Consider the following 21,242-nt stretch of genomic DNA (forward strand, 5'->3'; position numbering starts at 1 on the left):
TGAATGTGAAGGCAGCGAGGGTCGCTTCTCAGGAGTCCGGGCCTACCTAATGAACGCAATCGCTTCGGTATGAATATTATGAATATCCCATTTTCCATTGTTTATGCCTTACCGCCAGCGATCGATGCCTTTGGTTATCGGAGGCAGGTGTCCATTCAGTGTGGCTATCTGCCAAGTTGGCGACCGACATGCGATCCATCCTTAATGGTAATCGCGTCATGAAAGGAAGGATTTCTAGGTTGCTGGCCGGGAATGTTGGTGAGTAATACATTGCCTTGAACGGTCGGACACCAGTCTCATGAGTTTAATTTAGGCCCCCCCCCCACAAATAAAGAGAATCTGATCAAGTTTCAACGTCTGATGAAAGAATGCATGGTTAGGTGCATAGATGTGTCTCCGAGTCCAGAAAGTCGCGATGTATGGCAAACAGATTCAGAAAGAAGCTTCAAAAGTCGGCAGGTTAACCGCGAAGATGTCTGGCACAAGAATGCCAGTAAAGAGAGAACCAAGTTCCCAGACCGGAAAGTAGTTGAGCAATGGGTGCAGGTGATTTTAGACCCTACTGATGTCGCTGAGAATCATCTCATCGAATCAATGTACCCCAATATTAAAACTCACCAGCAAAATAACTTGCTTGTGGTCGATCAAGATGCTTCCAGCCCCTCGCCCCTCCGATGCTTGAATAATGGTACGCACCACTATTGAAGGCCGCTGCCATTCGATAGAGCCCTCCCACTCGTGCTGCTGCCTTCATAATACGCCGACTGTCGTGGCATACTCAATACTTCGTTCTGGGGAATGGGAGGCTGGCTGGGACGTTGGACGTGATAAGAGGTAGGGATTAAGAGACATACTCTTCCAGGACATCCTGTTCCAATTCCAGAATCTTAACAACTCCTGCAATCTCACTTTCCCGGTGAGATTCCAGGTCACAAACCTTGAGGTATTCCTGGACGCTCTCGGCCCTAGGAATATATATTTCCAAAACGTCCTCCAAAGGCTTCTGAACTGAGCTGTCCAGCGCCTTGTCGAGATGATGATGGCTGAACTTGGCAATGACAGCATATAACAAGCGGCAAAAATCGCTGCCTGGCGATGAACTGGGGGAAAAATAATCGACATTACTCATGTTGATAATAACCCGTAGTCGCTTTTTCTCATTCCAGCAACGTGCACATGCTTCGAGCAATGAGTAATATGAAGACGTGGCTAGTAGATCTAGGTGAAGGATGATCGTCGCAGTGCTCGGGGAATGGTGCTTTAGCATCTCTGAAATCTCTTGTTTGAAGCATAGGTCTACACCTAACCAGCCATCAGTATTCTTGAGGTGGACCACAAGCTCTTCGCATGGGCTAGGAACAAGCCTTTGGATAGTGGCTGCGTATGCAGGCTGATCAGGATACGTCTGATTGTAGAGCGTGTAAAACGGAGAGACGGCAGCTTCCCACATGAATTCGATGCGCCTAACGTTGGAGAGCAGGTTATTGTACTCTTCAGGAGTCACTGAAAGTTTGGGATCGGTCATGGATAGGTGGTGATAGGTCAGAATGCTATCCAGATTGGTGAGTTGGATAACGCGGGTGTTCGAAAAGGCTTTTAGCGTGCGAGCCCTTGCATCTTTGTGGACGCCCCATAGGAGTCCATAGAGTGACTTGGAGCTGATTGGAACAGTACGATAGAGAATGGGTATGGTATGCCGGTAATAGTACTTTGAGAGAGTGAGAGTTTTGAGGGGTGCGATGAATGAGAGATGGTGAATGATGTGGTCGTGCACTGGGAGGAGAGAGTCGAGGGGAAGAACCAGCTCCGATTGCTTGAGCTGTTTGGACGAAGACATGTCTGCTAAAGCTATAAAGGACAGATGTATTAGTAACCATTAATTGAGCCTTTCAGAGCTGAACAAGTAGCTCACCAAAACTACTCAAAAAGTTGCAAGTTTTATTTTGCGGCCTGTTGATAGAACGCTTTGAGTCTTACCTGCGTCTAGCGATATTGACCAAAAGTTACACTGTTAAAGAGGCAAAAAGCTGTTCAATATGTGCTGATTCGGGGATGCAACATCTTGGTTAATGGATTGATTTGATTAATGATATGAGGAATGAAAGGTTCTGACTTTACGGCGCTGCCGATCCAACAATCCATCGCTCGATGAGCAAAGCAGCACGAGTAATGGTCCGGTGTCGTCATGATTGGGACTCTTTGTTTTTAAGAAAGATAGCAGCGAGCCGTGAATGATGAGGACCTGGCGGTTATGCCCGCTAGGGAGAAAAGAAGTAAATTGATAAATGAATATTCAGTCCCTTCCCCGGCCTCCACCTATGCTGTCCACCGTGGATCAGCAGTTCGCTGCAAGAGCTTAGATGAAATATGGTGAGCCTGTACGTTGTTCAAGTTTCTCGAAATACCAAATGTCTCCTCGGATAGTTGAAAAGTCGTTAATATTTAGGTAGCGCAAATTAGATGAGCGGATGAGGAAGATTAATTATACCACTCGTACGTAATTAGATGCGCCCCTCGTCAAGTAACCTGTCTCTATGAGCGACAGACATGTGTGGTCCCAAGTTCCTTCGTGCTGGAATATTATTATGCTAGCACGCAAAATGCAAGTAGGAGTGCCAAAGTGTTGATGAATGATGCATGCCGAGCTGTCTACTACCTACAAAGCTTACTTCATAGTGATGGGTATCTCAATATTCGAAGCCGGCGGACCGGAACACTAGTGACAATCTGAAAGACGGCCTTGGCAAGTGAATGTATGTTGTTGGGATCACAGCTGCAAAATGTATAACCGTTGCACTCTGGATCTTTTAAAACGAAAGATGGAAGACAGTTGCAAGACACATGAAGTCTGACTATACCACTGGGTGCGCACCAGTCGGATCATTCCTCAGTTTAATATCTCCCGAGCAAGTCGAATCACTTTTACAAAGTCCCGACACGATGCATGTCCGAGAACTTGTGTCCCCGCCAAAGATGTTACAGCACCGTCAACTTCCGTTATTGATAAATCCGCTTAAACACGCCAGAACAAAACCCATGGCAGGCCCCACCGGTGACCCCGTCATCCCCACCATGGGAATTGTGGGAATCCCATAGCGGAGTGACGAAAAGTTACGTTGAGAACGAGAGCAACGATTATATAGAACAAATGGAAGCAACGACAACGAACGAAGCAGCAAGAAGAGAAGAGCGGAGGAAAGTCTCGTCGGGACAGGACGGCACTTATCACGGGACTTTGCGTCGGAACAGAGCGTGGAACGCGGCGCTCCGCCCAATCTCGACTTTAATAATAGGCTTCCATTTCCCAGTCCGGTGGAATACCACCCCGAACTGGCCTCTTTTCCAGTAAGTTGGGCCGTCATGGCCTAAATTTCAAGGTACACAGGGAAATGAAGAGCTTGTGATTGGATGAAAAATCTCCGAGAAAGGGTTTTGGTCCCATTGAATGACGTTTGAAAGTGAAGTTGGGATTGATGTTGGGGGAAGAAAACCGGACCGGACTCTGCGTTTGTCAAACCCATCAAACGCTGGGCAAAATCTTGATCAAAGCAATGCATATAGGGCCGTCCCAAATTTTCTCGTCTTCATCTGTTTAACGTTCTTCACTATCTGCACGTAGGAAGAACTCGCATTCTTTGTCGTTGCTCCACAAGCAAAAAAAGCAAGTACTACAGAACTCTCGGGGTGCCGCGAAATACCAATTCGGCTCGATAGTTACCGCCCCTCCGGATCTCCTTGTTCGTCCGACGCCTTAGCCTCCCATCACGACGGCTTGGCCTGGTCAACTTTTTGTGAAAAGGTGTAGACAGATATATACACCCCACCCCCGCCCCCGCCCCCAGACTTGACTTCCTTTCACAATATCCACGTCGACGGTCAACGCTACAAGAAGACTTTTGACAGCCAGGTGAGTTCGATTTCAGGTTGCTGGTTGAGTGCGCCGTCGTGACGGATATCGGATAAGATCATTTCCGTACCGTTTCGCGTCACAATTGATCGTACATCATCATTCGTCGACGATCTGGGCCCGTCCAGAGTTGTTCGGCCGGACTAATGTCAAGTCGTGCACTTCATATATAAGAGCATAGGCTTGGGAGACATAGCCACCTTCTTCCCCATATTCTTGCTTGCTTCTGCTTGAATTTAAGCAAAGCACGTCATCTGGGCGCGTCAATCACAACGTTACTCGTTTTTGGAACACGAAAAGAAGCAGCAGTCTTCCAGAGTTTTGAAGCTGACAGTCGCCCTACCAGCTTCCACAACCTCCTTGTCCCTTTCATTATCTGATCAACACATTGGAACATTATCCTTTGCATATCATTTCTTGTCCCAAAGGAAGAACCTCCATTACTCCACCGAAGTTGTAACCACGACGGTCGTGTGACGCCCTACCGATCACCAACCATCCTTTACCGGCTTACAATATAGCCTATATATATCAACGATAGTACGACGCTAGCACCACTTATTTACTTCCTCCACTCTCACAGACAGCCCAAGATAGTTGTCCGTATCTCAACATCTCGTCCTCGACTACCAATATGATGATGGCCTCATCTGTTCTTGCCCCACCTCACTCCCGCCCCATTTCCCACACTCCTTCACCAACTGCTTCGCCCAAGCTTGTACCAGTCGCGGGCACCATGGCACCAATATCACTCTCCCTCTCCTCTTCCGCTTCTTCAGCACCTACAACCACCGCTGCCTCTCATGGTACGCTCAGTCAGAGTGCCCCCACCCGCAGCTTCGTCCGAGGACCTCAAGCAAGACCCTATGGTCCCCCTATGTCGAGAAAGAAGGAGCTCGATGGTGACACAAAGCGCTTCGCGGAGCTTGTCGTCGAGACGGTCGATGAGCGACGGAGACTTTCACTGGCTGCTAGCTCTCCAGTCTCACGCGGGAGGACGCTCGAGGGTGAGAAAGGTTTGGTCGAAATGGTGGAGAATGTAAGCTTGCAAGGCGCACATGAAGCGAGGAGCATTGAGAGACGCGGTACACAAGGTAGGATGATGAGCGGCAGCTGGGAAGCCGAAAGGGCGGACCTCATTGTCGATTATCCAGTCTGGAGCCCCGGCTGCTTCCAAGGTAAGTTACAGTTCCGTCGCGCGCCTGATCCAGAACATTCGCTGACTCACCACCGCACAGACCTCTCTACCCTTCAATCACTCCGCGAAAAGACGCTGTCCCACATCCACCTGCTTTTGTCCCACCTCCAGAACGCCCATCACATTCACGCGACCTATCGTCTTTTGGCACGGTCTGCCGTGGCTTGCCCCGTATCCAACCCCTCGCCTTTCTATCACGGTTGGGGCTGCATCCGCCTGGCTCCGTGTGCCTCTCAAGAGCATGGTCGAGCTGGTGCTAAAGTTCGACGGGCAAGCTTGGTTCACTCCGGCAGACCGTTGTCCTTTTCTCCAGAGCGAAAGATGAGCGACAGCGCAGTGATCGACTCTGACGATGAAGACTCGTCTCCTCACATGTCTCCGCGTACGTCTGAGATCAAGCTGAGGGAAGGCTTTTGGAGTGGAAGTGCAAGTGGGAGCGAGGACGAGGACGAGGAGGAAGTTGCCGATGTGATTGTTGCGCGAGAGATTGAGAAAAGGGGCGGTAAAGAAGGGTAAGTCATTTAAGCCTCATATTCATGTAATAACGGCTGACAATATCTTAGAATGGCCTTCTTGATGACTCTTTTTGGCCAGCCTGCAATCATTCTCACTTAATCTCAAATTGCTACTGTTGCTCGATATCAGTGTATACATACCAATTACATCGACCAACCACATGTTGTACTATCCCCATCTCTTTCACCTCCTTCGCAACGAAGTCGAAGTCAACATCATCAATTTAATAAGGATCATCATCCGCGTTTTAGTGTACGAGGAATGGAAGAGAGTTGGCTTGTTTTTCTTACTTGAATTATACTAGTATGGCATTCCTAGCGAAATGTATTCATTGACGATGTAGATCATCACAATATATATGGGTGCGAGATCCCTAGAGTTCTTCCATTACGTAGTCGCAGTTAAACCCTAACAAAAAGAGGCCTCATATAGCAAAATGAACGAACGACGGGGGGATCTCTACTACTATTGGCCAGGCACAGATCTGATAAATGCCTGTCGGCCTTCAGCTTCAGCGCTCCTTCAAATCTTTGGATAATCTCAAACTACTGAACTTCCCATATTTACAAATGACAGTCCGCCAGAGAACTATAATGCTCCAATTCTTCAACGAGGGTGGCGGTAGTAGATAACGACTTCGATAGTATACATCATTATGGAGACCCACCCATCACATCTCAAACTTAGGCCTCGTCAAGAGGCGTGTCAAAGGATGCACCGAAAGTAAACAAAGGTTAGTCGAACAGCAATAAAGGAGTTGTTAACACCTGCAGGCCCACAGAACAGCACTTATACCTACCTACTGGCCGGAATGACCCAAGCAACTGCACGTTAAAGGCCAAAGATTCTCATTACATTCAGATTCCCAAAATAAGGCTGCTGGATGCAGCTTGGAAACGATAAGATGAGGATACCCCATCGACGCAGTGCCCCTTGGCGGTCATCTCACGCTCCACCATGGGACAAGAAACGACAGGTGTTGGGTGAAGAAGAGTTGCTTGGCAATGCAACGACGACGACAATTGATGGCGAAGAGGCGAATATTGTGCAAAGCACAGAGACTCCTGGAGAGGTCGGGGGGAGTTTGGCCAATACCATCGTAGCGAGTGCGACTTCAACAAAAGAAGAGTCCGAGTCGTTGTCCTCATCAATGATAAATGGTGTTACCAGTAGAGTCATTACTGCAGATAGTGAGGCTACCAACCCCGTCAATACTGCTGAAACAGCCCTTCACTCTTCAGCGAGTAGTGGTCGATCAGGATCCAGTGTAACCGCTACAACCAGCTCTATATCATCAAGCAAAGGCGGCAGTATCATGGCCAATCCTAGTGATACCGGCAATGAAAAAAGCAATAGGTCAGCATCATCGTTAGCATCTGCTGCAATGAGCTCTAGGAGCGGAACAGTAACCTCAGCGGTTCCAGTGATTAGCCTAGCGAGCGTTTTACACCCCATTCGTAAGCCCCTGGCGCTCTATTTTTTCCCTATGGCACTTCCATTCGAAGACTGAAACTGACTTGAGAAAAAACGTGTCTATGATTTAGAGGTGAACACCTTCCCGAGTGATTTCCCGGTGGAGGCCCAGACCTCGGCTTTGGTGGCTTCAGCAGGACGGGGTTATGTCTTTCTGCCCAATGATGCCCTTGCCGACAGTAGTAAGTGGTATATATATATGTATATTTATACGAAGCGTTTTCTTTCCTTCAACTGCCTTTTAGCCACTAAAACGGCTGACATACGTGTATTTCGCATTTGGTACTCGCCACACAGTGCTGCTCTTTATAACATTCTTTTTCTCTTTTCTCATCCTCACTATACTCGCTATCAAGTTCGATAAATGTCTGAACAGGAGGCGAGGAGGGGGTAAGGAAGATCAGGTGATTGGGGAGGAGATGAGGTGGGCGGAAGGGAAGGAGGTATTGGACAGCCAAATTATTTGGCAAGGGAGAAGGGGGGGCAGGGACGAAGTGGGATATGTGGGGGGAAAGAGAGAGAGGAGGGGGAGAGAGGAATGGATAGGAGGGAGAAGAGTTGAAACAGGACCGGCTTTCAGGGGGAGAGAGATGAGAGGGAGCGGGTTGAAGATCCAAGTTTAAAAAAAAAAAATGCCGGAAAAGAGCTCGCTTGCTATTTGGCCTTGCAGGTGGGTTGATACGATATTTTGCATTGTTTCATTGGTTAATCTTTACAATGGATGTCTATCAAAGCTTAGAAAAAGGAAATCTAGCTGACTGTGAGAAGCATATCATCAATCAAATGAGGGTTACAACTCACACATCGCATGGCATGACCCTGGTTTAAGGCGAAAGGTGGAACAAAGTCTCAGTGTCATGCAGAAAGAGATACAACTATAAGTCCATCCAAAGAGGGACAGGGCGAGGAACCGCATCACTCGGTATCTGATTTGGCTCTAAACCTGGAATTCCGCCTACTGCCCCCTATTACACCATTCTTGGGCTCACGTACTCCTTTATTACCGCTGGCACTCGAAATTGAAAGCTGACTCTCCCTTCTCTTTCCCAAACTTGGCCCCAATCTTGATTGGGGGATACCCAAGTTTGAGTCTCCTCCAATCGAGAGACCCAGGGCGGAGTCTTTTTTTGAGGAGAAAATGCTACCTTTCCTACTGGGTCCTTTCTCTCTCTTCCTTGTGTCTCCTTCCCCTTCCTCTTCTGCGTCAGATGTGGGAATAGAGTCGTAATTATAATGTTCCCCAGCTCTGAAACTAGAATGACGAGATCGACGGCCAAGACCAGCTACAGGAGGTGGGATGGGAGAAGGTGTGCGGGAGAAGGGAACGGCTTCTGGATCGGTAGGTTTAGCTAAGGGTCGGTTGGGGGTGGAGGATATCTATTAATTTCCGTCAGCTCATTGCTTTCTAGCGTGAGGTCAACGGGGACATGTTAAAGGAGAGCTTACAGTAGCCCAAATAGCAGACGCTAAGATAATCACCGTCCCCAAAGCTGAGAGGAAAGAAGGTATTGTCCCCCAAAGCACAAACTCGAATAAAAGGGAGAAGACGACTTGGAGATATATGGCGAGACCTGCTCGACCGGCTTTCTCGCGTTGGAGGCCGAGGGTTAGGAATGTTTGGGCTGCGAACCCGAATATCTATTTAGGGAAATCAAGCATCAAGAAGGAGTGACTGGTCAGCTGGCTGAAAGAGGGAAGGGAAGGGAGGGGACGTACACCGATGGTGACGATGAATAGAAGCTCGTGAAGGGAAGAGACCCATACGATATGACCGGGCTTAAATAGAAGCCATCTGGAAGCCATTGGTGAGTAGTCAGTTTTCATGCAGAGTTTCGAGTTGAGGTCAAGATCCCTTTTGAAGTAACTTACAGACCGCAGGTGATAGTACATGTGTAAGAAAAGTAGGTGATGGAATGAAGCGCGTGCGCTTTGTTTCCGATCCACCTGATTGTTGTATCTGACTTTCCATATCAGCCTTTCTTCGTAACCACCAGCTAGGTTTGGTTTGGTGTGGGATAGTATACTTTGTACTTACAAGCCATGGACGCAAAGAAAACAGCAACAAAAGCCCATGTCACTGCTATTGCTCTTTCGGTCGTATCATTTCCCTCTTGATCCCCTTCCCCAGGGGGCAGGGGCAAGTCCAACCTCGTCCCTCCACCTTCTCCTGGTAAAGTGATATCTTCTCTTTTCCCTTCCCCGCCAAAGATGAATGGCGGACGGCTTACGAGCACGACGCCGACCAGACAGAAGAAGCCTGCCAGTATTTCACGTTGTGAGAGTGTCTCGTGCAGGAACAAGAAACCTAAGAGGGCGGTGACGCTAGGTGCGAGGAATTGGATTGTGACAGAATCGGAAAGGGTAAGGCCTCTGAGGCTTTGATAGCTTGACAGAAGACCCATGAAGCCGAAGAAACCGCGCAGGATGAGGATACCGCGTATGCCCGGTGGGCCGAGGAGAGGGTTAGGGTCGCGCTTGATAAGCCAGAGGGATAGGACGCAGCAGATGGCTGTGATGCCCATTCGGACAAAGATCAAAGTTGTGGTGGATATTTGGGTAGCGGAGAGAAAGTACTTGACAGTGAGACCCATGAGGACGAAGAATAATTCCGAGATGGCTACGAAGACGAGGCCGACATTTTGGGAGATGAAGTAGATAAGTCCAGGGGGGAGTTTTGCTGTTAGCCAGTCATCGACAGAGCTTGAGAACATTTGCAATCGAACAGAAGCATTATTATCAGGTGATGGCCGACGAGTAATAGCAGTTGGCGAAGCTGGACTTGATGTGAATGAGGTCAATTTCCCTCTTTTTGGGGAGAGAGTGACTGGGGATAATGGGACAGGAGCCTGGGTCAGAGGCATTTTGGGCGAGCGGGGCGACCGTGCAGACATGACGAGGGATTGGAATTGTCCACAGGATAGTCCTTTGAGGTTCTATCTAATCTATTTGCAGGCTTGTATGTAAACCGTCCAAGATGTTCGTTCGACTTGACTCTTTCATTATCCTCTTCCGCGCATTCATTCAGTTCATGACAATGAATCACCCGACGAGTTACCGAAGATATCCGCGATCGGTGACTTCCGATCTAAGAGGATCGTGTCACGTGACTTAATGGGCTCTTCTTGAAAGAACAGGAAGACAGCAGGTAGGTTCGTCATCGTCGATATTCTCACTTTCATTTACTATCCACTTTGTACAGGTATGCCCAGATAGCCTCACATAGAACATATACCACGAGAGATCATATATACCATGAGCTTCGATCCGGGCCCATCCTCAAATTACTACCGCAACTTTGCTTCGTCGGCCGACGGTCCTCTTCAACCCCCATCTCCTCCCCGTTCGCCCATTCTCGGAGCAACTCTTCCTCCGCAGCAAGTCGAAAGGGACCTTTACGCTCTTCTCAACATCTCCAAAGATGCGTCGGAGGCTACCATCCGAGATCGATACCGTTCTCTCGCTACGACATTCCACCCCGACCGTCAGAGGAGCGACCGTACTCGAGAAGCAGCGCATGCTCAATTCACCGAGATCCAAAGAGCTTACGAGATCCTCACCGATCCCAGGAAGCGTGCGGTGTACGATATGTTTGGAGAGGAAGGTTTGAAGACGAATTGGGAGATCGGACCGAGAGTGAAGACTCCAGAGGAAATGCGAAAGTGGTTTACGGCGCAGGCGCATGAGAAGCGTGCAATGGAGGCGGAGGCGCTTGTGAAGCCAAAGAGCGACTTGGAAGTCGTCCTCGATGCACGGGCCGTGTTTCTCTCCAAAAAAGTGTTCCCAGACCCTAATGCCGTCAAACACGATCCCATCTCAAGAGTCTTGCGTATCCGACCGGGGCGAACAGTCTTGAAGCATTCTTTTGAGATGCCTCTATCGCCAAACACGCAGTTTATTGTCGAAGGCCAAGCCTTGTCGAGGAATGGTCGCGGAGGTGCCAATGTGCTGGGTACAGTGAAACACCAATTCTCTCCCAAATTCTGGGTTGAGACCGGGGTTACTTTGATGCATCCCCGGATAGGGAAAGTCAAGGCAACATATACAGTGGACGAGGATCAGTATGTTACTGCAAGTGTTGTTCAGTCTACCTTGACTGCTCCGCCCCAACTGGGATTCACCTATGGGCGAAGACTGTACGCCGACACTACAGGTTTCATGTGTACGTCCTTTATCCTTTTTAACCTTTTGAGCTCAACTAAACTTCTGCAGTGTACGAGCCCGGATCCTTCTCCGTCGGTCCATGGGGCCGCAACCGCCCGGAATCGCAACTGAACCCATCTTCCCTCTCCATCGGCCTCACCAACGCTAAACGTAACGGTGCCGGCTGGACAGTCCAAACCACCGCAGGTCTTGCCAACAGCCAGATCACTGCCGATTGGTCGACCCCGATCCCGGGGGGGCTGAAAATGAAATTTGGCGCTGACATTGGTTTGGATCAGTCGATCGCTGGGTTCATCACTGCTGAGGGGAAGGTGACGGATAATGTCAAAGCTGGGCTGATTTTGCAGATGGAAATCGGTGGAGGGATCATCCTAAAAGTCAAGTAAGTATACCTTTGCTCCCTTTCATTCTTCAAATTCAAGTGCAAACGAACCGATAACATGTACTTTGCAGGATCAACCGTCTTGGTCAAAAGATCTCTATCCCTATCCTCCTCGCTGAGAGGCTAGACCCCGTTATCCTTCTCGGTTCCACCCTCATCCCCGCTGCAGTCTACGCAGGTATCTACAAACTCTATCTCTTACCGCGCAAGAAACGGGCTTTGAAGGATAGGGTGAAGGAGTTACGGGAGGAGAATAAAGAGTTTATCAGGCAGAAGAGGCAAGAGGCGAGGGATGCGGTGGATGTGATGGAGAGGTCGGTGGAAGTGAAGCTGGCGCAGGAGAGGGACAGGAATGGTACGTTCCTTTTTTTTTTTTTTTAGTTGGCTTTTTTTTCAGTCTCTCCCCCCTCCTTTTCGTTCTTGTCCTGCTTCGATTTGCGTCCCACTAACACGAGGATAACACCAGGTCTTATCGTCATCTCCGCCCATTACGGACTCGCATCCTCATTCACTGAACGTGGTATCATCGTTTCTGAAAAGATTGACCAAGAAGGAGAAGGAGAGATTATCGATGTGACGATCCCTGTGCAAGCGCTTGTTCAAGATGGAAGGCTGTATATTCCTGGAGGCAAGGGAAAACATAACATCATAGGGTTCTATGTAAGTTTTTTTGCATTTCATAAGAGTTTGGAGCAGGGCCGAAAAATGGAAGAAGAAGAGAAAAGTCATGACAGTACTGGATGCTGATTGTGGGTACTCTTGAAATCCGCAGGACCCGTGTATAGGCGAAAACAAGAAATTAAGAGTGAGGTATCTGTTTAGGGGGAAGATGCATGAGGTTACGGTGGATGATACGAGTCCGTTGAGAGCACCTGTTAGGAGTGAGTTGCGTTTTTCTATATATCCCGTCTTACATTTTCGTTGTTCGTTGTACTGATATTTGGTCAATCTTTTTCTTAGCGCACGTTCTCGAGGTATAGATGCCCTTGGCTCCGTTTGGCTTCACACGGCAGACCTAAGGGGACGAGTAGGAGGTGTTCGACGAGTTGATACTAGTGCGGGGTGATCGGGGAGGGGAGGGGAACGAAGGAGAGGTTGATTGAATTACTCGCAGCTCGAAAACAAAAAGACGATTTTTTGCATACGCATTGATTTTTCCGACTTAAAAAAAAGGGACCGAATCCACTCGTCACCTGGTGACAATTTGGGTTATCGCGGCGGGAGTTTTTGGTAGTCTTCTCAAGTTTGATTTATGATGATGCTGCTTTTCATTGTTTCAAGCCTGTGGTGTAAGATGGGGCTTGTGCACGAAGAGCGGAAGATAAACGCATGCATTACCCTCCTCTTCGGCCCCCTCTAAGAAGCACTCTCCACTCATGAACTCGCATCTACCAAGTCCACCCGCTAACGACCTTCCGCCTCAACGGTGTATCCTCCCTAACGGCGCCTGCGCTCTTCACTCTCCCCAAATCCCTCTTGAACTGCTTTTCCTCCTTTTCAGACGGGGTAAGACCTTCGCGGATGACGAGGTGGATACGCGCAGAAGGGTGGTGTTTGATACCGTATTTACCGCGGCCTTTGATATCGATACGGGCTTCTTTGCGGCCTTTGGTGACCCATGCTTCGGCTGTTTCAAAGAGGTGGGGTTGGTCAGTTGAGCTGAAGTTAGTGGGTGAAAGGGGAAGACGCACCAACGACAAGTTTATCCCTCTTCAAACTCTTATCCACCGCATGATCCCTCGCGAGCGCCAATGTACTCTTCACCCACTTACTCGCCCTCTTCTCCGAGAACTGCATCTGCACAATCGCCTCATCTACCGGCAGACCTGCGATCTGGTGGGAGAGTAAGCCGAGTTTGCGGTGGGAGATTTTGTGCGCGGCGGAGGCGTAGCGGTGTTCGGTCCAGGTATTGTTGGGGAGGCCGCGTTTCTTCATTTTCTTGGAGAGTTTGGGCTGGGTGTCGCCGGGAAAAGCGGAAGGCGAGGGGGCGAAGAGAGAGTCAGAGGTGGTCTCGCCGGGCGGGGAGGAGGAGGAGGGTTCATCGATAACGGAGGCAGATTGGTCTTCGGCGGAGTCGGATTTCCACGTGGGGAGGGTGGGGAGGTAGCGGCCGAATCCGGAGAGGTTGAATGCTCTGCCAGCATACAGCAGAATGTGAGCGGGCAAATAAAGAGAACAGGAAAGGCGGACAGACATACGTTCGCACCTGGCCGAGAGGGGCTCTGCGGAGGGGAAGAGGGCGTGATGGGCCGGGTAATGACGTGCCGGCGACTTGCGCGATGTGTCAGCACGGGGCGCTCGCGGGGACCAGCTAGCTCACCAGAGAAAAGGGATCTAAAGGGCCTCGCCATCTTGTTTTGTCACTGTGTATAGTTTTCAGGCAGTCCCGATGAAAGAGAAGGATCCCGTTTGCGGGTGGAAAAGAGCGGGTACGGGGAAATGCCACGTAATGGAGTGGGCTGTGCACGTGGAAATAAGAGAATTAGGATATTACATAAGTAAACAGTGTTTACTTTTTCGGGTGCCTCGAACTATAAGCCGGTGTAAATAAAGTTGTATTCGCGTGTTTTTGCGATCCAGAGCTGCAACAACTTTGTCCGCTTTTAAACGCAGTTCTTCTTCTTTTTCTCGCCGACTCTCAGCGCCTGTAATATACCCACCAACAATGAGCCAGAATAAGGATATCGAAGCATCCATACCACTCAGCGTACGTCCCTCTTTTTCTTCGTGATAGACGCCCCACACCACACCATACCCAGCTCCCCACCGTACCCTCGTCGCAGCAACGGATTCGCAACTCTGCGCTGCAAACGATTTAAACTTTTCTTTTCACAACGCCAAGAAGAAGAGCTGACAGCTGTTTCTCTTCATCCTCGCTCATTTGGCATGATATAGGCGATGCCACGCGCGTCTGATGTTGAGCATGATCTTACACACGGCGAACATGTCGAGGTCAAGTAAGTCTCTCTTGTTTGCTGGTTTTTTTTTTCTTTTGCCGAGGCCAGATTGAACGTACGAGGCGCAATGGATGATTCGATGGAGATTTGAGGGCGGTGGAAAGGTGCCTCACGTGTATCTACGCGTAGAGCAAACCAGTAGAAGAAGTGGTGTGAATCGTGGCGGCCAAAACGTGGGCAAGTTCGAGTGCGAGTTCTCCAGGGGAAAGAGCAAAAGGGCCTTGGCATACCGACATGGATGTGAATGTGGAATGTGGATGTAAACGAGAGACCGGAAGTGGCTGACAAACGTGACTTGGGACTTGCTATAAATAGCATTTCTGACGACGGACCGCCACCCAACCAACAAAAGAAGATTGTCATCCCTGCCATTATCAGTACGTCCCGCCTCTACGCGGCAAAACGCGTCGGAAGGATGAAAGCTGATCCATCTTTTTCGAACAGTCATCCCCATCTGGATGGCCTGCTCAATCAGTGTCATTTTATATAACAGTGCGTCCCTTTCTCCGCTCCTTGTTAAAATATCATATCTGCATTCTGGAAGAGGTTGCTGATGATAAAAAACCCGCTTGGCTTCATCTTATGAATTGAAAAAAACAAAAACAGAATATGTCTTTTCTGGATTAAATTTCGAATACCCCACTTTCCTTACTACGTGGCATCTCATCTTCTCTGTAAGCTGCCCTTCCCCACCATACTCCAAAATGCTCCACGACTCTTTCCGAAAAAAAAAGGCCTGCTAACGATTTGCCTTTTGATGCGGGATGATTAGACAATCGCGACAAGGGTTTTGCAACGTACTACCACATTGGTTGATGGTGCCAAGGACATTGAGATGACCGTACATCGTTTTTCCTCCTCCCTTTTCCATTCTCAAACGGGTCTCATACTCATACCACCCTACAGCGCCAACAATGGATGCGAACCATCCTCCCCATCGGTGCCCTCTTTTCCGGCTCGCTCATCCTGTCCAACTATGCCTACCTCACTCTGAGCGTCTCTTTTATCCAGATGCTCAAGGCTTTTAACCCTGTGGCTATCCTCTTGATTTCTTTTGCGTTCAAGATCCAGGAGCCGAGTGGGAGGCTGATTGTCATTGTTTTGGTGAGTGTCTTTTTTCTCTTTTGCTTGTTTGCTTGCTTGTTTTTGTGGCTGTCATGTGGGATGATCGCTGATGGGACCTTTTCTTTTTGTTTATTCCGAAAACAGCTTATTTCTTGCGGCTGTTTCCTCGGTAAGTCCCACCATCCGCGCATTTCCGAAAGCCATCCACTGATCCTCTTACTTTTCCCTATCTACGAAAAACAGCCGCCTATGGTGAAGTTCAGTTTGAGCTCTTTGGCTTCCTCTGCCAATGCGCTGCTCTCGCCTTCGAAGCTTCCCGTCTCGTCATGATCCAGATTCTTCTCCACGGTATGAAGATGGACCCGCTCGTTTCGCTGCATTACTACGCCCCTGTGTGTGCCGTGATTAACGCTTGTATTATCCCCTTTACGGACGGGATGGCACCGATTTGGAATCTGCACAAGGTCGGGATTTTGGTGTTGTTTACCAATGCGGGGATTGCTTTTGCTTTGAACGTAAGTCTCATCTCCCCCCCAGAAAAACAAAAGCTTAACACTTCAAAAACAGGTGGCAGCAGTATTCCTCATCTCCGTCGGCTCAGGTCTCATCCTCACTCTTGCCGGTGTATTGAAAGATATCCTCCTCATCTCAGGCTCGGTGCTGGCATTCGGATCGCCCATCACGGGAATGCAGGTGTTTGGGTATTCTATCAGTTTGAGCGGGTTGATCTTGTTCAAGACTACTGGGGGCAAGTAAAAGAAGCGCAAAGCAAGGAATGGAAAGAAAATGCAGCAAAGTGCACGGGTCGGGTCGAGAGAGTTGAAGAACGGGGGGAAAAAGCAAGTCATGCGGGACATGTGTCGGTGGTGGTTTTACATAGAGGCCGGAAGGCGAAGATTATCGGGTGTTATAGCTAGAAAAGTTCCTCTGCTTGTTTGTTTGTTTTTGTTCTTTTCTCTTTTCCCTTTCCTTTTTTTCCTCTTTATCTGATAGTTGCAAGCATTGTGATTCTGCGTATAGATGCATCTATCCTCATCTTTGTAAGTGTTGTTCTTTTCGTGGGACAGGTTTCCGAGGTCCAATGAATTGTAAAACTTGGACAAGTTGCATCCGGTTTCCTGTTCATACTTTGTATTCATATCTACTTCTTTATCCTCTCTTCCACACCCAAATGCTTTTTTTTTTCTCTTCTCTTCCCTCCCCTGCATCCGGCATTAGGGACCTTACGCCTTCTTGCCAGACTTGCAGATATCGATAAACTCGGGTTTCAAACTGGCTCCGCCGACAAGGAACCCATCAATATCCTTTGCCGCACTCAACTTGCCACAGTTCTTGCCATTGACGGAACCGCCGTAAATGATACGGGTCGAGTCGGCAATCTCGGGGGAAGCGCGGCGAGAGAGCCAGGAGCGGATGGCAGCGTGGACTTCTTGCGCTTGGGAGACGGTGGCGACTTTGCCGGTGCCAATAGCCCAGACGGGTTCGTCTGTAAGAGAGGGGGTGTTAGCGTGGGTATAGAGATAAAGGAAAAAGAAAAAGAAAAAGACGTACAAGCAATGACGATCCGTTTCCAAGCATCAACGTCAATAGCAGCAGCGATAGCCTCAAGCTGACGCTCAACGACGGTCATGGTCTTGTCGGATTCGCGTTCTTCGAGGGATTCGCCGATGCAGGCAATGACGGAGAGGCCGGCGTTGATGGCGGCCTTGGTCTGTAAGGGGGTTAAAGTGTTAGCGCAGGGTGGTGGGCGGGCGTAGATATCTGCTCGACATTTTTCCCGACTCACCTTGTCAGCGACCAACTTGTCCGTATCCCCAAACAAACTCCTCCTCTCGGAATGCCCCAAAATCACCCAGTGCACATTCGCATCCTTCAACTGCTGGGGCGCAATCTCACCGGTAAAGGCACCAGACGACTCGGTGAATGCGTTCTGGGCAGAGACTTGGGTGGGCGCGTTGAGCTCGGACTGGACTTTGAGGAGGTACAAGGCAGGGGGGGCGATGACGACTTCGTTGGTGCCGTCGAGGTTGGCGTCGTTGATGGATCGGACAATCTTCTCGACAGACTCGAGAGAGCCGTTCATCTTAAAGTTACCGCTGTTACCGATAAAAGTCAGCGCGCTTGTTTCTCTTTTTTCCACAACAGAAACTCACCCGACAAAGAACTTTCGAGCCATGGTGGATATGTGTTTTCTGAAAAGGTGTATGGTTGTTGGAGAGTCGAGAGTTGGAAAACGACGAACAAGTCAAGACTTGGCTTTTTATGGAGAGGCCGGGAAAAGGGGGGGAGCGATGGATTTCGTCACTGGGCGGCATCTTCCGGGGCTCCGGCCCCAAAAGACCGATTATGCCGAGCGAGGCGTGGGATGATTACGTATACTCCCCCCGGTGGATGTTTACAAGCTTTCGTTTGAGACGTATGTATCGATATGCGTTTGTTTGTTCCGCAACTTGTTGGTCAATTGAAAAAAGTCCCAATTGCGAAAAGAAAGAAATGCCGCCAGCTAAATCAAACAAGTTCAAGACTTCTCGTGTACGTTTCCCGTCGCATCGCATCGTATACGAAATGTGACTTTGCCGCTTACCCCCCGTTTTTTTATAGTTCCCTGCTGTATGTCCCATTTGCCCAACCTGTTGAAAGTGGGTAGCTGACTTTTGGGAATCGTGTTTCACGTTTCGTTTCGTTTCTTTTTACTTGGTGGAAATCTGGAATAATAGGCCCGTATCAAGCGGATCATGCAGTTGGATGAGGAAGTGGGTAAACTGGCTAGTGCTACACCCGTCATGATCTGTACGTTTCTTTTTCTTTTCTTTCCGTGTCGTTGCTGAGCTGTATTAGCCAAGAGTTTGGAATGTTTTATCCAAGTACTGCTTGATGAGAGCTGTAAGACTGTTCGAGAGGCCGGTGCGAGGAAATTGACGGCCGGGCATCTGTACGTCTTTCTCTCCATCTTGCACATGGAACGCTGATGGAAAATCGGGGGTGTTCGAACGGTTAATAGGAAACTGATGATCAACACGAATCCTTCATTCGACTTTCTTCGTGAACTGACAGAATCGATTGCCGATCTGCCTTCTGCCGCTGCTCCTGGTGCGGGGCCGTCCACGTCCAAAGCCCGGAAAGCATCCACCAGCGCCGCCGCTGCCGCTGCTGCTGCTGCTGCTTCTGGGGAAGGAGATGAAGATAATTTACCTGGTATGGGTACCGCCGCGAGGAGAGCTCCCAGAGGAGCGGGCAAAGGAAAGCAGCCAGTGACAGGCATAGCCGGGAAAGGGTTGGATGTGGAGACGTGGGCGAAAGGGGAGCAAGAAAGGTTGGGTGAGGGGGGTATCGCGCCTGGTTGGGGAGGGGGAGGAGCACCGATAGCGGGCACGGGGGAGGGGTGGACGGCTATGCCATGGAGTGGATCTGGATCTTCGTCTTACCCTCCTGCCCAGGCGCATGCGCTTTCTCAATCCGCTTTACCCACTTTGCAACCCCCACAACAGCAACCGCAACAGCCCCAGGCCCAGCCGCAGCCCGAACCGGAGGAAATACAACAGCAGCAGCAGTCAGTGACGATGATAGGATCTTGGAAACAGGATATGACAGGTGGAGGGGGTACGGGGGAAGGTGGAAGGGGGATGTTTGATGATTATGAGGAAGATGAGGATGATTATTAGGCAATGCAGCGTAGCGTAGCGGAGCACTTTGCTTTTTTTTCGTGATTTTCCCATTCTATGGGGCAAAAATGTATAGCGTTATATCTTATCTCTTGCACATTTCTACACTTGATCATGTGAAAAAAAGGGAAACGGGGAACGGGAAATGAGATGAGAATGCTGTTACATGCTCCCGGCCCGACCTAGAATGAGTAGACTCTAAAAACGACAAATACCTATGACCGTAAGGCCTCTTTATCCACCTCACTGCCTGCCACCCGGGGCACCTTTTTCTCGAGCGCGATGGCGAGTAGTTGATCGAGGATCTGCTGGCCCGAGAGGTGTGCTAACGGGAGTGTTTGGGCCGGGGCGTTGTCTATGTCCGGCGCGGGTTAGCGCGATCCAAAAGGGAAGAAGAGAAAGCGGGACATACGAAACTCGACGACCATCTCGCCCCCTGGGACATTGCCTTTCCCGAGCTGGAGACCATCGGCGACTCCGCCCCATCGACCGAGCTTGACGGCCTCGCGGTCGGGAGAGCTGGGGTCCTTGTGCTTCGAGCGGGGATCGGGTATGCGGCGGATGGCGATGGGGAGGAGGGGGTTGGCGTAGGCGAGTGCGGGCGCGTGGTGGCGGAGGAACTGTCTGGGCGGGGGTCAGCAAGTGGGCGGGAGCGAGGGCGCGGGACGTACCGAGGGCCGGCACCCGAGTTTTTGGCGACAAAGCTGAGCGTGATGGACTTTACGCTGGGGGAAAGGGGGAGGCGGGCGGCGGCGCTGCGCAGGGCGGCAAACGTCTTGGACACGGGCGCCGGCATCTTTTTCTGCTGCTCAGAGGGGAATGGCAGAGGCAAGCAGAGGAAAGAGATCGGACGAAAATACTGGCAGGCAGGCCACGTGGGTGAGCAGGAAAGTGGCGACGTCATCACTTGTGCGGCTTGTTGACTAGTATTATATATATATTATTGTTTCTGCGATCTCGCCTTGAGTTTCGGGGGCGGCGAGCGAACCCCCCGGCGCATTTCCCGCGCCTTCGCCCCAGTGGGAAGAGAACGGCCAAAGCGTGCTGCTGGTCGTCGGGGAGTTTCCCTTCATGAGCACTGGAAGCACATACGTTATCTGATCCGTCTGTAAGTCGTCCACGTTTACCGGCCCTAAAAGCAGGTACTGACCATTGTGTTTACTACCAGCCTGTGCGCTTCCTGCCAAGATTTTACTGGGCTTTGCTCAAGGGAGCAACACAATCTTGGGAGTCTGAAGGGATGGATGAGACATTGGACATTTTCAAGTCCATTGGAGCCATCAGCAGTCAGGATAAGCATCGTTGGGACCATCCTTTTCCTCTATCGTATGGGCCACTCCGGCAATGGGGCACCTGTCCCTCTAGAAAAGTTGGAAGTTTCCTGGCGCCAGAGTGTGCTCCGTCTATAGAGATGATCTCGCTGCGGCTAAAAGTCGATCCTCGGTATGTTTGGCAATACCGTAATAATCTTATTGTCTTATTGCGGGTCGCCACTTTCGATTTATCTGCCAGCGAGCACTCTTTTTGCTCGTTATTTAGGACCGTACTGTATGCATCGTGCACCAAAGTTTTCTCTTACATGAACAAGAGGCATCATCGTATCCGTCAATCGTCGGTTTGATCAGGCTCCGCCTTGTGAATGGGGGCAAATCAATGTCACCTCGTGTCGGACTCGACCCTTGATTTCCTTCCTGGAGCTCCTCTCAAAGAGGACGAGGTGGGGGAGCCTTTTTCGGCGTCCGAGGGATTTTGAGCGCGACGTTTGGAAGTTGACATTGGTTTCCTTGGGCGATCAGGATCGGAAACAAGATAAATAGAGGAGGGGGATAGTTCAAATCGGTCAAAAGGTATCGGTATACCTACAGGTCCCTCGTTAGACCTACTCAGGTGTAACTTGCGCGTCGAAATTCCAAGGTAAGTT

The 21,242-nt window shown here is 49.9% G+C and overlaps 10 protein-coding genes across 10 annotated transcripts; 5 read left to right on the plus strand and 5 right to left on the minus strand.

The window, feature by feature from the left end:
• Positions 1-359: 359 nt before the first annotated feature.
• Positions 360-2,186, minus strand: CNE04930 (expressed protein). Its single transcript, XM_571178.2, has 3 exons — positions 1,913-2,186; positions 619-1,848; positions 360-559 (listed from the first exon to the last, which is right to left on the minus strand). Exon 2 carries the CDS (start codon positions 1,835-1,837, stop codon positions 842-844), a length of 996 nt encoding a protein of 331 aa, XP_571178.1. The 5' UTR covers positions 1,838-1,848; positions 1,913-2,186; the 3' UTR covers positions 360-559; positions 619-841.
• A 1,419-nt stretch (positions 2,187-3,605) lies between these two features.
• On the plus strand, positions 3,606-5,970 carry CNE04940 (hypothetical protein). The gene is made up of 4 exons (XM_571013.2): positions 3,606-3,907; positions 4,254-5,085; positions 5,146-5,617; positions 5,669-5,970. The coding sequence occupies exons 2-4, from the start codon at positions 4,542-4,544 to the stop codon at positions 5,718-5,720; spliced, it is 1,068 nt and encodes a 355-aa protein (XP_571013.1). The 5' UTR covers positions 3,606-3,907; positions 4,254-4,541; the 3' UTR covers positions 5,721-5,970.
• A 188-nt stretch (positions 5,971-6,158) lies between these two features.
• On the plus strand, positions 6,159-10,063 carry CNE04950 (hypothetical protein). The gene is made up of 9 exons (XM_024657298.1): positions 6,159-6,354; positions 6,395-7,078; positions 7,166-7,276; positions 7,392-7,764; positions 7,829-7,854; positions 7,924-8,433; positions 8,489-8,899; positions 8,973-8,995; positions 9,069-10,063. The coding sequence occupies exons 2-4, from the start codon at positions 6,505-6,507 to the stop codon at positions 7,715-7,717; spliced, it is 1,011 nt and encodes a 336-aa protein (XP_024512922.1). The 5' UTR covers positions 6,159-6,354; positions 6,395-6,504; the 3' UTR covers positions 7,718-7,764; positions 7,829-7,854; positions 7,924-8,433; positions 8,489-8,899; positions 8,973-8,995; positions 9,069-10,063.
• Positions 7,676-10,098, minus strand: CNE04960 (integral to membrane protein, putative). Its single transcript, XM_024657299.1, has 5 exons — positions 9,130-10,098; positions 8,964-9,051; positions 8,811-8,886; positions 8,541-8,732; positions 7,676-8,471 (listed from the first exon to the last, which is right to left on the minus strand). The coding sequence occupies exons 1-5, from the start codon at positions 9,983-9,985 to the stop codon at positions 8,010-8,012; spliced, it is 1,674 nt and encodes a 557-aa protein (XP_024512923.1). The 5' UTR covers positions 9,986-10,098; the 3' UTR covers positions 7,676-8,009.
• A 168-nt stretch (positions 10,099-10,266) lies between these two features.
• CNE04970 (conserved hypothetical protein) lies at positions 10,267-13,007 on the plus strand. Its single transcript, XM_571020.2, has 6 exons — positions 10,267-11,253; positions 11,304-11,637; positions 11,709-11,992; positions 12,104-12,297; positions 12,410-12,518; positions 12,598-13,007. The coding sequence occupies exons 1-6, from the start codon at positions 10,347-10,349 to the stop codon at positions 12,615-12,617; spliced, it is 1,848 nt and encodes a 615-aa protein (XP_571020.1). The 5' UTR covers positions 10,267-10,346; the 3' UTR covers positions 12,618-13,007.
• Positions 12,970-14,036, minus strand: CNE04980 (NTL02AT1906 50S ribosomal protein L22, putative). The gene is made up of 4 exons (XM_571022.2): positions 13,958-14,036; positions 13,836-13,908; positions 13,329-13,771; positions 12,970-13,264 (listed from the first exon to the last, which is right to left on the minus strand). The coding sequence occupies exons 1-4, from the start codon at positions 13,986-13,988 to the stop codon at positions 13,026-13,028; spliced, it is 786 nt and encodes a 261-aa protein (XP_571022.1). The 5' UTR covers positions 13,989-14,036; the 3' UTR covers positions 12,970-13,025.
• Positions 14,037-14,189: 153 nt separating this feature from the next.
• CNE04990 (triose phosphate/3-phosphoglycerate/phosphate translocator, putative) lies at positions 14,190-16,684 on the plus strand. The gene is made up of 10 exons (XM_571024.2): positions 14,190-14,344; positions 14,533-14,594; positions 14,910-14,971; positions 15,039-15,086; positions 15,201-15,268; positions 15,367-15,435; positions 15,501-15,698; positions 15,804-15,828; positions 15,903-16,174; positions 16,227-16,684. The coding sequence occupies exons 1-10, from the start codon at positions 14,303-14,305 to the stop codon at positions 16,413-16,415; spliced, it is 1,035 nt and encodes a 344-aa protein (XP_571024.1). The 5' UTR covers positions 14,190-14,302; the 3' UTR covers positions 16,416-16,684.
• Positions 16,685-16,749: 65 nt separating this feature from the next.
• On the minus strand, positions 16,750-17,895 carry CNE05000 (triose-phosphate isomerase, putative). Its single transcript, XM_571026.2, has 4 exons — positions 17,813-17,895; positions 17,446-17,755; positions 17,211-17,370; positions 16,750-17,145 (listed from the first exon to the last, which is right to left on the minus strand). The coding sequence occupies exons 1-4, from the start codon at positions 17,833-17,835 to the stop codon at positions 16,883-16,885; spliced, it is 756 nt and encodes a 251-aa protein (XP_571026.1). The 5' UTR covers positions 17,836-17,895; the 3' UTR covers positions 16,750-16,882.
• Positions 17,896-18,098: 203 nt separating this feature from the next.
• CNE05010 (hypothetical protein) lies at positions 18,099-19,321 on the plus strand (the record flags this gene model as incomplete). The annotated part of the gene is made up of 5 exons (XM_024657300.1): positions 18,099-18,191; positions 18,261-18,269; positions 18,377-18,449; positions 18,498-18,591; positions 18,661-19,321. Exons 1-5 carry the CDS (start codon positions 18,153-18,155, stop codon positions 19,319-19,321), a joined length of 876 nt encoding a protein of 291 aa, XP_024512926.1. The 5' UTR covers positions 18,099-18,152.
• A 110-nt stretch (positions 19,322-19,431) lies between these two features.
• On the minus strand, positions 19,432-20,163 carry CNE05020 (hypothetical protein). Its single transcript, XM_571030.2, has 3 exons — positions 19,993-20,163; positions 19,734-19,945; positions 19,432-19,676 (listed from the first exon to the last, which is right to left on the minus strand). Exons 1-3 carry the CDS (start codon positions 20,115-20,117, stop codon positions 19,537-19,539), a joined length of 477 nt encoding a protein of 158 aa, XP_571030.1. The 5' UTR covers positions 20,118-20,163; the 3' UTR covers positions 19,432-19,536.
• Between the last annotated feature and the right edge of the window lie 1,079 nt (positions 20,164-21,242).

Source organism: Cryptococcus neoformans (genome assembly GCF_000091045.1).
Source record: "Cryptococcus neoformans var. neoformans JEC21 chromosome 5 sequence".
Classification (NCBI taxonomy): domain Eukaryota; kingdom Fungi; phylum Basidiomycota; class Tremellomycetes; order Tremellales; family Cryptococcaceae; genus Cryptococcus; species Cryptococcus deneoformans.